The 13,019-nt window shown below is 35.0% G+C and overlaps 1 protein-coding gene and 1 pseudogene across 5 annotated transcripts in view; both read right to left on the bottom strand.

Moving 5' to 3' along the window:
- Window positions 1-9,144: 9,144 nt before the first annotated feature.
- Window positions 9,145-13,019, bottom strand: part of LOC144968626 (neuronal acetylcholine receptor subunit alpha-3-like) — a 45,889-nt gene continuing 42,014 nt past the window's right edge. For all 5 annotated transcript variants that reach the window (XM_078907147.1, XM_078907148.1, XM_078907149.1 and 2 more), the window contains exon 11: window positions 9,145-12,303. In XM_078907147.1, coding sequence (XP_078763273.1) covers window positions 12,187-12,303 — 117 coding nt within the window. In that variant the 3' untranslated portion in view covers window positions 9,145-12,186. The remainder of the gene's footprint in view (window positions 12,304-13,019) is intronic.
- LOC144966917 (uncharacterized) overlaps window positions 12,409-13,019 on the bottom strand; it is a 2,686-nt pseudogene continuing 2,075 nt past the window's right edge.

Raw genomic sequence — 13,019 nt, 5'->3', positions numbered from 1 at the left:
ATACTCGCAAACTGGAAGGTTGACACACAACCCATATGATAAAGATAATGCTACCTGTTTTCGATGGGATTTGATGAGACAATTTTGATTTTTCACTAAAATCATCACGATGTCTAACCAGGCTCATAATCCACGCAAACCATCTTCATATCAATTGTAAACACCATGCAAAATTTGGTGACTATAGGTCCAGTGGTTTCTGAACCTTAGTGTCATGTTACAAAAAATCCAATTTACTAAATAAATTATATGTAATATATATGTATATAATATATATATATATATATATATATATATATATATATATATATATATATATATATATATATATATATATATATATATATATATATATATATATATATATATATATTATATACACACACACACAGTCCACTCCGGATAATTGCAACACCTTGGGATCAGTGAAAGTGTTGCAATTAACCAAAGTTGAGTTTCCTGTCTACTATAGCAACATTTTTGGAGATGCCATGTTTTATGGCAAGTTCTGTCTGAGTTGGTTTAGGAGATGAACTGAACTCATTGATGATTTGAATTTTTTACGTAATATCATTCCTCTTGTTGGGGAAGCCATGGTTTCTCAGTCTTCATAGGTTTTTTATTTCCAATCTGCGGTATCTTCGATCGATTTCAGATAAAATGATGGGACACTATTTTCACCACCACTTGATTTAAGTTTTTTTTCTTTTGTTTGCAATATTGATTTGACTACTAATCAGTTTCATACTATATATTGTAAACTCAAACCAGTTGTTGTAAACATTGTTCTTAGTCCACCATAGACTGAGTAATTTGATTGAAACAAAAACATATGACAGCCTTGTATAGATTTTGACAAAGAAAAACGGCTTTGATGCAAGCTGAGTTTCACTTTTTTGTTCTTAACATTTGTAAGAGTCAAAAGAGATAAGTGGTGATAAGGGACAAGACACTTTTATCAAACCCATTGGTCACAATGCACAGTTGTCAATCCCAAAACAAAGACCATCGCTCAGACTCTGCTTACAACTGTCATTGTCTACTGTTATCTGGACTATGCCCAACCCCCTTGCCTTCTGTCTAATGGGCACAGATGACAGCACAAACCTATACTGCAAACCCCCGCCCTCTTTTGTATCTAATAGAGTGGTGACACACTACTGTAGCATTTAACTCTGCCAACTCTCGATTTTTTAGCCTGTCATGATTCTATCCAGTTGATATTAAAACCTGAGGTTAGGTTTGATTGATTTCTTGAATTTGCCACTTTTTGAGGTGGAACATTAGTTGCGATTAACTAAAGTTTGCTGCAATTGACCAGTGACTTTTATTTAGCATTAATTCCGACTTTTGGGAATTGTTGCGATTAACCGAAAGTTGCGATTATCCGGAGTGGACTATACTCTCTCTCTCTCTCTCTCTATATATATATATATATATCTCTCTCTCTCTATATATATATCTATCTATCTATATATATATATATATATATATATATAGAGAGAGAGAGAGAGAGAGAAAGTATGTGTGTGTTCCATTTCACCCTTCCCATCCCCTTGTAAATTGCTACCCTTTGATTGACCGTATTAGCAATTTTGCTTATATTCTATGCCTTCCATGCATTCTTACATCTACATTTATATCCTCTTTATGGCAGAATTCCTATGTCGGCATTTAGTTGGGTTATGTAGAGTTATATTTGCTTTTTGGACACAGTGACTTAAGCAGCGATAGTGAAACATTTTATTTATTGCTCTTTTAAACTTCTTCCTAGTTATGGCAGCCATTTCTATTAGGCTGGTGATAAGTGATTCGCTTTGTTGTATGCTCTCAGAAGAGCCAGGAATTATTCGTTCTGGGTGAGATTCTGGACCTCACATAATGGTCAGAAAGGTCTCATACTGTGTCTTCTATACCATATTTCCATTTTCCAACTTGTTTTCTGTCTTTGTCTTGGAATGAGAGAACTTGGTTTTGTCCTTTCCCTAGACAGGGTCCTTGATGGGGAAGGAAACAGTCAAATGGAGAGTTATAGTTTTAGGAAGATGGTATTTTTTCATTAAAAATCATCTCTCTGCTATGTACTGATAATGGGTGGGGTTCCTGGCCTCCCATAGTGGGCAGGGAGGTACATACTGTGTCTTCTATCCCCCTATATCTGTTTTCCAAAATGCTTTCTGTCTTTGTCTTGGAATCGGATTACTTGGTTTTGTCCTGTCCCTGGCCGGAGTCCTGGCTGGGAGGAAAACAGTGAAATCCATAGTTATTGTTTTGGGATATGATATTTTTTTCGTTGTAAATCATCTCTGTGTTATATGTTATTATATTTGTTATTTTGAATGTATAATGTAAGCATTTGAGTGTATTCCTCTTTGTTGGGATTTGGGCTTGTGTCCGGATGAGACTCAAACGAAGTACATTAGTGGTATGCTCTTGGAATCTACATCTGATCGCTATTTGTTCACAGTTCCCCTTTTTCTTACTTTTTCTTGGGTGCTTTAATTGTAATTCTAGAACTTTTTACTATACCCATTTTCTTCCTTTTTACTGGCGCTGATATAACCTAAATGTGTTTCAAGCGCCGTAAAAACAACAAAAAACTATGTATTGATATATTTTTTGTTCTGAATATATAATAGTTTGTAAACATTTGAGTGTATTCCTTTTAGAAGGATCCAGTGCTTATATCTGGATGAGACAAAGGTGATCTCAAACTAAGTACATGGATGGCGTGTTCTTGGAATCTACGTCTGTTCCCTATTTGAACCATTCCCCTTTGCCTTACTTTTTCTTGTCTGCTTTCAATTCTAAATCTACAATTTTTTAAATTTTCATTTTGTTCCTTTTTACTGGTGCTGAAATGATCTAAATGCATCGCCCATAAAAACAAACAGTGATTAATGTACTGATTGTGAAACATGTTATTTATTGCCCTTCTTCTTCTTCTTCTTCTTCTTCTTCTTCTTCTTCTTCTTCTTCTTCTTCTTCTTCTTCTTCTTCTTCTTCTTCTTCTTCTTCTTCTTCTTCTTCTTCTTCTTCTTCTTCTTCTTCTTCTTCTTCTTCTTTTTTGGGGCAGCCATGCAATATTCTGATAAATAATATCCAAAGAATAATAAGCAGTCTTGTTCATCATCTGCACGTTTCCGGGGACTATAAAAATACGAAACAAAAATTAAAATTAGCCCCTTCCGAAAAGTGAACAATATACCAAACAATAAACAATTTGGCATCATAACCGTACCTCAGTCAATGGCACAATATACAGAAATGATAATACAATAGATACAGAGAGTAAAGGCCTAATCACGTTTAATACGGCTCAAGGAAATAACCAATTTACACAACTAAACAAACCTTACTGTACATTACAACCATTAACTAACTCAGCTATATCGTTTGCTCCTGTTCTTCTTTTATCTTATCTAGATCTTATTGTCCTACTTTTTTTATAATGCTTGAATGACCCATTGGTGTTTGCGAGTGCTGTTTGGTATCTAAAAACAAATGAACAAACAAATAAACCATAACTCAATGCAATTGGTCTGCACCAAAGCGCACATAGTATTTACAAATCATAAAAATACTTTCAGTTTTAGATTCGTTTAGTTGGAGTTTGTTCTGAATCATCCAGGCAGTCATCTCTCTGGGTTTTTAAGTAATATATTTATATTTAATTGTTTTTTTTTGTTGTTGGCTGAAAAGGGTTTTGAGTCCGAAACGTTCTGTGTTTGGTATTTTGTTCTTTTTTGAAGCTGTAATAATCATTTTTGTGTATTGCTTTTTAACAGTCCACAGCTTTCAGCAGCTTTCAGCAGCTTAGTTTCACTTTGATATGTTGTAACGGGCAACATTTTGCAACTCTTTGAGTCCATCTCCATCACAACAATCAGATCATTACAATTTGGGTTATCAGATTTGTAAATAATCACACATCGGTCTGTATTAAAGTCACTGGGGATTCTGCCATGTACACGATAATCAGAGTGCCATTATTTTAACTCATTGCCATTCATTATCTTCAGGTCAACCTAATTTTGTGACAGACTGGTTACTGTTTTACGGTGATAACGTGACACCCCGTCGAATGAAATGAAAAAGGTTTCATGATAAATATGTACTTGGTTGGGAAAAAGAATCACCATATTCATACGCCTTATTGCTCCGTGATGAGTGTATGGATGTTTTTGTTTTGTTTTTTTGTTTGTTTTTGTTATATGAGATAGTAAATATATAGTAAATATTTAAAATAAACAATAAGTTTTAAAAGAACATTAAAACACATATTAACTTATGTAGATATTTATAAGAATATACTTTGTTGAAAAATACAATATTTAAAACAAGAGTCTCATTGGAAACTTATAAAATTTGAGGAAACTTTTTGTTTTTTTTTTGTGTATAATTTTGCTACAAGAGTAAAATAGAAAGTAGTCATAATTTTGAAATGTTTGTAATGAATTTGTTGTCATCCTTAAACAGTTCTTATCTCACAAAAATACACGTATAACAAATGATCATGAACACATTGCCGTGCATTTAAGTTGGGATGACGTATTTTTTTCCTTTGTACATTTTAACCATTTTAACCATGTTATTTTGCCCATTTTCCATTGTTATGAATTTATATTGTCACGAATTAGACAACGATGTTACAATCCTTAAATGCAAGAGTAAATTGCAAATGTCATCATCATCATCATCATCATCGTCATCATCATCATCGTCGTTGTCGTCGTCATCGTCATCTTCGTCGTCAATATCATCATCATCATCATTATCATTTTTTGTCATCAACATTACATTATTGTAATCTTTTTAGATTCAGTTTTATTTAGTTGGTAGAGGAAGTTAACCAGTCATCCATGATTTTTATCCTTCACTGTTGTTCCTATATCATATTATAGTTTTATCTGTGATTTGTATTGTTTCACACAATCTGGAATACCTCATTCCTATACATAGGAGATGTGATTGTGTGTGAGTGTGTGTGTGTGTGTGTGTGTTTGTGTGTGTGTGTGCATGTGTATGGATAAAATGGCACAAAGTATGAAATGTATATTATTTGTAACTCATTGCCTCGCACTGGTATTATGTCGGAGTGTGCCTATGTTAAAAAGTAAAACATTAGTACAGTCGACTCCGTTTAATCGCACACCTTCGGGAGTTCGGGCTAGTGTGTTGATTAATTAAGCGGAGTGTGCAATTAAGCAGAGAAGCTAAAAATAGCATCTAAGCACTGGTTTTCATGTGCTATTCATATAGGACCTCTGCTCTTAGTTTTCTACGGGTTTGGGACCGTCTTGTTCCAGACATGGCCAAATTAGAGGGGGGTTTTTGTTTGTTTTTGTTTGTTCTTTAGGTGTTTTTTTTTTTAATTTTTTTTGTTCGTTTCTTTTTTTCTTGTTGTTTTTTTGGGGTTGTTTTTTTCTTTTTTTTTCTTTTTTTCTTTTCTTTTTATCTTTCATCGACAACAAAGTGTGACATTATTTTTTGTAAGAATAGTAATCGTGAAGTGTTGATTGCTTTCTATTTGTGCAAGCTTTTTATAAAGCCTTGTCTCCAATCTCGCCAATGCTCGTAGATCATATATATATGTCAAGCATTCTTCTTGGATGAAGCGGCATAGTTTGTCCAGCATTAATAATTTTTCAGTGTTTGTCAGGGATGCTACCATCTTTAACAGTTAAAACTTCACCCACATATATGCACACATGTGATCTCGCTAAAACATGCGCACACTTCTTTTATTGTTACTCTTATAATGTTTAGATAATTTTTTCCAATCAAGATGGGATGACAGTGTAGCGATTAAGCGGAGTGATTATATAGAAAAATTTCTGTTTTTCGGGAATGTGTAGCGTATAACCAGAGTGTGCAATTAACTGATGCGTGATTAAGGAGTCGACTGTATGTACAATTAAATTCTGGGTTGGTTCACTTTTCAGACCGTCCTATTTGAAAATTCGTAATTTTTGGAAGATAAAGAAAGTGATCTCTGGGTTAACTTTAAGAATTAGATATTTTAAAAAAAGTTTCAATGACTTGAGATGCTCATGAAATTGGAGCCAAAATTTCGTTATTCTACGTAATAGGTGACATGCCTGATTTAAAAAAAACATATTATTTATTCTATCAGATAGAACACATGAATGGGTGGGGTATTTTGATCTCCCATGCTCTGGGTGGGGTTCCTGACTTCCCATAGTGGGCAGGGAGGTCCTTACTGTGTCTTCTATCCCCTTATAATATATGTTTTCCAACTTGCTTTCTGTCTTTGTCTTAGGATAAGATTACTTGGTTTTGGCCCTGGCCCTGGCCGGATACCCTAGCTGGGAGGGAAACAGTCAAATGTATAGTTAGAGTTTGGGAGATGATATTATTTTCCTTTTAAATCATCTCTCTGTTATGCACTGTATTGTTTTGTTTAGATATAATATATAGGATTTGTAAACATTTGAGTGTATCCCTCAGTTGGGGCCTGTGCTTGTGTCTGGATGAGACTTTCAGGTGATCTCAAACTAAGTACTTTGATAGTGTGCTCTTGGAATCTACATCCGTTTCCTATTTGAACCAATTCCCCTTTGTCTTACCTTTTCTTGGGTGCTTTGATTGTAATTCTAGAACTTTTTATTCTCCCATTTTCTTCCATTTTACTGGCGCTGATATGACCTTAATGTGTTGCAAGTTCCGTAGAACCGTTAAAACCTAAAACCAAAACCATTCACTCAACAGTAATTGAATTTAAAACGCTTTTGTGTGTGTGTGTGTGTGTGTGTGTGTGTGTGTGTGTGTGTGTGTGTGTGTGTGTGTGTTTAACATTTGATTTATAACAAATGCCGCAATTCAAGAGAGTAAGTTCCACTCTCTTCCACTCAAATTTCATTCCTTTTTTTTTTTTTTAACTTTAAATTAAATTTTGTTGATATAAGTATAAGTTCATATCGACATAGTACCAGATCGCCATGGCGGGTTACAAATGTATGTTTGTCTTTTTGCATAATGTAAAAAAAAACAAACTTGTCTTAGACTCACTGCCTAATGATATGTTTCGTCAGTTGTTAGATTACATTCGAGAATAAAGCTGAAGAATGTTCTCTGTTGTTACTTCTGTTGTTTCGTTACTATTGCTGACTCATTTTGATTGCTGGTATGTATTATAAGTTTTCACCAACTGGGGGGGGGGGGGGTGTTCCTGGCCTCCCATAGCGGGCAGGGTGGCACTTACTGTGGCTTCTATTTCCCTTTATCTGCTTTCCAAAGTGCTTTCTGTCTTTGTCTTGGGATGAAATTACTTGGTTTTGTCTCCCATAGTGGGAGACAATCTCCTTATATCTGTTTTCCAACTTGCTTTCTGTCTTTGTCTTGGGATGAAATTACTTGGTTTTGTCCTGGCCTGGCCGGATACCCTTTGCTGGGAGGGAAGCAGTCAAATGTATAGTTAGTTTTGGGAGATGATATTTTTTAAAAATCTTGTAAATCATCTCTCTGTTATGCACTGTATTATGTTTTATTTACATATTATATATGATTTTTTAACATTTGATTGTATTCCTATTAGTGGGGACCTGTGTTTGTATCTGGAAAAGAATTTTAGGTGATTTCAAACTACTGTAAGTACTTTGACGGCGTGCTTTTGGAATCTACATCCGTTTCATATTTGAACCAATTCCCCTTTGTCTTACCTTTTCTTGAATGCTTTAATTGTAATTCTAGAACTTTTTACTAATCCATTTTCTTCCTTTCTACCGGCGCTGATATGACCTAAATGTGTTGCAAGCGCCGTAAAACCCTAAAAACAGAAACATAAAACAGAGTATACGAGGTCAATAAGGTACCGATTTGTTGAGTTAAAAATCGTAATATAACACCTTATTCTCATATGTATCTAAGAAAATCTAAGAATACTCCCATGGTGGGCAGGAGGTTACTTGGTGTGTCTCAATACCCTTATGTATTTTTCGAGTTGCTTTCTATCTTTGTCTCAGAGTGAGACTATTTGGTTAGTCCTGGCCCTTGCCAGAGTCCTTAGCTGAGAGGGAAGCAGTCAAATGTATATTATTAGTTTGAGAGATTATATTTTTTCCTTGTAAATCATCTCTCTGTTATGTAGTGATCGTTATATTTTTGTTTTGAGCATATCTTGTAAACATTTGAGTGTGTTCCTCTTCGTGGGATTCTGTGCCGGAGTCTGGGTGAGACTTTTACTTGATCTCAAACTTAGTACATTGAAGAAATGCTCTTCGAAACTACATCTGTTCCCTATTTGAACCAATTCCTCCTTGTCTTACTTCTTATTGGGTGCTTTAATTGTAAATCTATAATTTTTGACTATTCCGATTCCTTCCTTTTTCCTGGCGCTGATATGAACTAAATTAAACCATTAAAAGTAACAAAAAAAAAAACCCAACAAAATCTAAGAATAGAAAATGAACCAGTTACAAGTGAGCTCTAGGCCTTCGGTCTTGTTCCATGTCGTAAAAGTTGGATGTCTTTTGTAGTTGTTCCATGTAACTGACCATACAATATGTTACTGTTGCTTGGATTTGGTTTCATGAATGTGCATCAGATGTCTTCAAGAAGATGGCATTTAATTTAAGAAAATCGTGTGTTGCTATTTCATTGGGGTGTTGGCATAAGGGACACGATGGGAATATGTCTGTTGTTATTTTAATTAGGTAGATGTTGAGCAGTTTGCGGTGTGTTCTTAGTTGTAAGATATTCTGTTTGTGTGTTCTGACTTCTAAGGTTAAAATAACAGAAATATTGTTTTCAAAGGGTCAAAGTTGAGATTTTGTCCTCATTATTCCTAGTCTTTAAAAGGCTATCTATCACTGGCCGTGACTCCTCATTTATGGATTTCATTAAGATGATCTAATTTTGTCGCAAGCCCCGTAAAACTCTAAGAATCATCTCCCCCCCCCCACCCCCACCCCCCAAGAAAAAAAAACAAAAACAAAACAAAAAACAAAAAATAGAAAAAAAAAACCGATGTCTTTTTGAGTTGAATGTCGCGAAAACGCCCGGGTTTTTTTTGGCACGACCTCAATCCTGACTCGAAATAAAACTATTCTTGTGGAGATTGTGCACGATATATTATGTCAATTTCGTTTTCATTGTAAAGAAAAAAAAGAAAAAAAGAAACTATTTCTCACAGTGTAGTAGCTCTGTTTTATTTCCTTTATTTTGATACCAGACTCAAATGTTTAAAATCTCTACAACGGTATAGCAAATATCATCGATGATATCATTTGTTTATGATCCACCCTGTGCACAATAATTATAAGAGTCAAAAGGATAAACAGATGAACAACAATGAACGACATAAAAAAGTAGAAAAGCACAGTAATATTTACATACTTCACACCACAGTACACGCTGGATGCTAGAATGCTCTCTGGAGAAGCCACTAAGTGTGCTAGAGTCCAAACATGCCGAAATCCGATGCGCATGGGAGATAACCGATGCATTCGGTCACCCAGCTCCAGCGTGTCGTGTCGTATAGCAAAGCTTGCTGGAATTCGGCGTGCTATACTCCGACGAGTACTGTATTTGTAACCCAATCATCTCAAAACGGTATTTTGTTGGGGTGATCCTATTGTGTATAATATTTTAAGTTTTCCTTGTAAAAGTTAGTGTTATATTAAAATAGATTCTTTCATTGAGCGAAGAGCGTGAGTCGTGCTTGTTTGACATGAAAGATTTAACCCTTTCCTTACCGATCATTTTCAGGATTTTTTCCCCCAAAATTGTCATACTTGCCAAACACAAAAATTGATTTTTTTTTATCTCGAACTTAAAAAACCCCAATAAGTACCTACTATATTTAGTAATTTTCTAAAAACACGCTTTACAAAGCATAATTAAATTTTTAGAATTACAACCAATTGTTTTCTTCAAATTCCGTGATGTACAAAACGAATATGTAAAATAAAAATGATCATCGTATCGTAACAAATGTGTGATTTTTCATTTGTTGGTAAGGAGTGTTAACATTTCCTGCTTTGGAGAATTTTAGCTTTATACTCATTCACTACGACATACCTATTACCAGATTGAGGGTGATGGGTCACATTTTGTAAAAGGGAGATAAATGCTCTCTCTTTCTCTCCTTTCGTGGGTGGAGAGTGTTAGTGTTTAGCCTTCCTTTTTGTCAACAACTATGATCAGGGTTGCCAGATTTAAGTTTATATTTTTTTAAAATAATTAAAAACCCGAGCAAAAAAACCCCCAAACCCCCCAATAAATCTTCATTTCCTCTATAAACGTAGTTTTGTATGTTGGGACAATTCATCTAGCGGTGAATATTTATTTTACTTAAACGCATAGCATCCATATATTTTGAGTTAATATAAATGTCTTCATTGAAAAAAAAAATGACTCTTTTTTCTTGGATTTCTAAATACTAACATTTAAACAAAATAAAATAAAATAGATTTGAACACTTCTCTAGCGCGTTTATAAATGCTCAGGTCAATTGGAGCCATAATTCCATTTCATACATTTCAAGTCACCTGTTAGGCGTATTTATTTCACTAACACTGTTACAATATGGCCTATAGCCGGGTATTCAAATTTACACCTTAGTCGAGTGCGGTAATGTTTGTAAAGTTACCCAAGGAGACAACGTCGGGAATAGAATATCCAACGATCACTGTCACCCCGAACGGTTACTGGCCAAGCTTAACATAATAGGATTCAATAGTCGTAACGTCACTTCCTTCCTAATGACGCATGGTAACTTAGTAACACTGGCTCTAAACTATCGGAACAATGGCGGACGCCCGTATGAAATATTTCTCCGGCGAGCATAAAAACGTATCCAGAGAAAAAAACACATAAATTTGATCATGTTTTGACTTTTACACATTCTGATCAAAAGGCATATGAAAAGGGAATGAAAAGTTCTAGCCAGCATGAAGAATAAAAAGTAATGATTTTCTTTGTTTAGAACCAAGATGGCCGCCGTTGCCGGGCTGCGTGACATCAGACTACTGAATCCAATTAAGATCCTTAAACTCTTTTCAGTTTTAAATTTCGAACAGTTTCCCAATGCTGCTACACGACCTTGGATGCGTGCACGAATGCGACATTTCAATCGCAGGGGTTCAATAATCTTCTTATGATTATACCCCTCAAATGACCTCAGCCTTGTTATATATCATAATAATAGCTTTATTTATTTATTTTTGTTACAATTACTTATTGGTTCTCGATTTAACGATTTGATCATCATTGCGATCAAGTATATCATTGTGCGTAAAAATCTAATTTTAGTAATACTGGATGAATGCGAAAAATAATTTTAAAAAAAAATAATAAAAAAAATAAAAAATAAAAAATTGAAGAGCTAAACTACATATTTTTAAAAAGGATAATAGTGATAGCAGGACGACTAGTAATATTTCTTATATTACACTACAGTAATGACATCGGGTTTCCTCCAAAACCAAAGAGGTATAATGATTGGTGATTATTTTGATCTTACTCTGTATTTTCTTCATTTTGTTCATTCCCGCATACTACCACATAGGGCAGAGAAATCGTGAAATCATGAAGTCACACCTTCTACTCTTCCGACTCCAAACTCCTTGGAAGTGTGAAATGTAACCAATTCTTCGGAGGACTGATAAAGAATAAATTATATGTTGAATCATAAACTGGCATAACTAATTTTGTAGCAACATGTATAGATGCTGTGCGCTTGGTTAAGAAACTCACAACATTGCTATCCGGAAATATAACGGATCAACACACAAAACTATGCGTAATCTTGAACGTTTATAGTCTGGTTAATACAATTTAGTGAGAAATACTCATAAACTCGATGGCAAAAAACAATAACAAAGACCTGAGTAACGTCAACTTCGTTCTTTCTGTAGGCAGATTATTAGGATTACGGAACGTAAAAGAGAGAGGATGGATGATCTTTATTGACGACCAGCATATATTATTTAGACTAGAAAATAAGATGCCATCACTATGAAACCAGAAGATCAATATATCACAAGGTATGTATCCAGTCCTCGAAAGAGTGGTTTTACACTTCCAAGGAGATTGGAACCCGTTTTGTTATTTTATATCACATTTTTGTTCCCTATTGCCGTGATAGGTTGTACATATATTATGATATTCACATCTTATTTTTCATTCTGTATTAAACTTCTACTCTGTAGAAAAAGAATCTCATCAGGCCAAGAGAAAAACACTGCAGACAAGAAATATCACGAGAAACAGAATGAAGAGGATGCGATCAATGACCAATGCGACCTGGCGCCATTCAGCCACAATCTCTTGATGACTATCCTGAAAGGAAAAAAAGCGTTTTAAATAATTAAGATGATATTTTGAAAGAATTAGTTGATTTATCAAAACCACATGTCATGCAAAAGATGAAGAGAAGAAATAAATTCAAGCCTGAAACTGAGTAGCATGGTCTAATTTTATAGCAATTTAAACAATCACTGATTGATTTAATCATTTATTAATTTATTTGTAAGGGAAAGCATTGCTAATTGTTCCAATAGTTCCATAGTAGAGCCATCAATTAATGAGAAAATTACAGTTTAAAAAAAAAAACAACTTGAGCTTTCATATAGAGCAATATCCCTAAATGTGCTCAACGCGCTTTACAAAGGGTCCCTGACCAAAAGCAGCACGTAATATGTAGAACGAGACAACGCCTTTTAGGCGATATTACAATTTTTTCCGACAAAGACAACGCTGTTGACGACCAGGTACTCCTTTTACACCTGAGTACGGTGCGAGAATCTGAGTAAAGAGTCTTTTCCAAGCACTCAACTATGCGCCGAGCGCGGCATGAACCCAGGACCCTCCGAACCGACATCACAAGACATGGACATACCTGGGTTCCATCCCCCGCTACATTGATAAAATGTCCCTTCACCACTACTTGATAACCTGTCCCTCACCCCTACTTGATAACCTGTCCCTTCACCACTACGTTGATAACCTGTCCCTTCACCACTACTTTGATAACCTGTCCCTTCACCACTACGTTG

This window comes from Berghia stephanieae, chromosome 3 (assembly GCF_034508935.2).
Source record: "Berghia stephanieae isolate SIO BIC M18660-M18661 chromosome 3, UCSD_Bste_1.3, whole genome shotgun sequence".
NCBI classification, from domain to species: domain Eukaryota; kingdom Metazoa; phylum Mollusca; class Gastropoda; order Nudibranchia; family Aeolidiidae; genus Berghia; species Berghia stephanieae.
This window is presented reverse-complemented; position numbering and strand designations above follow the sequence as displayed.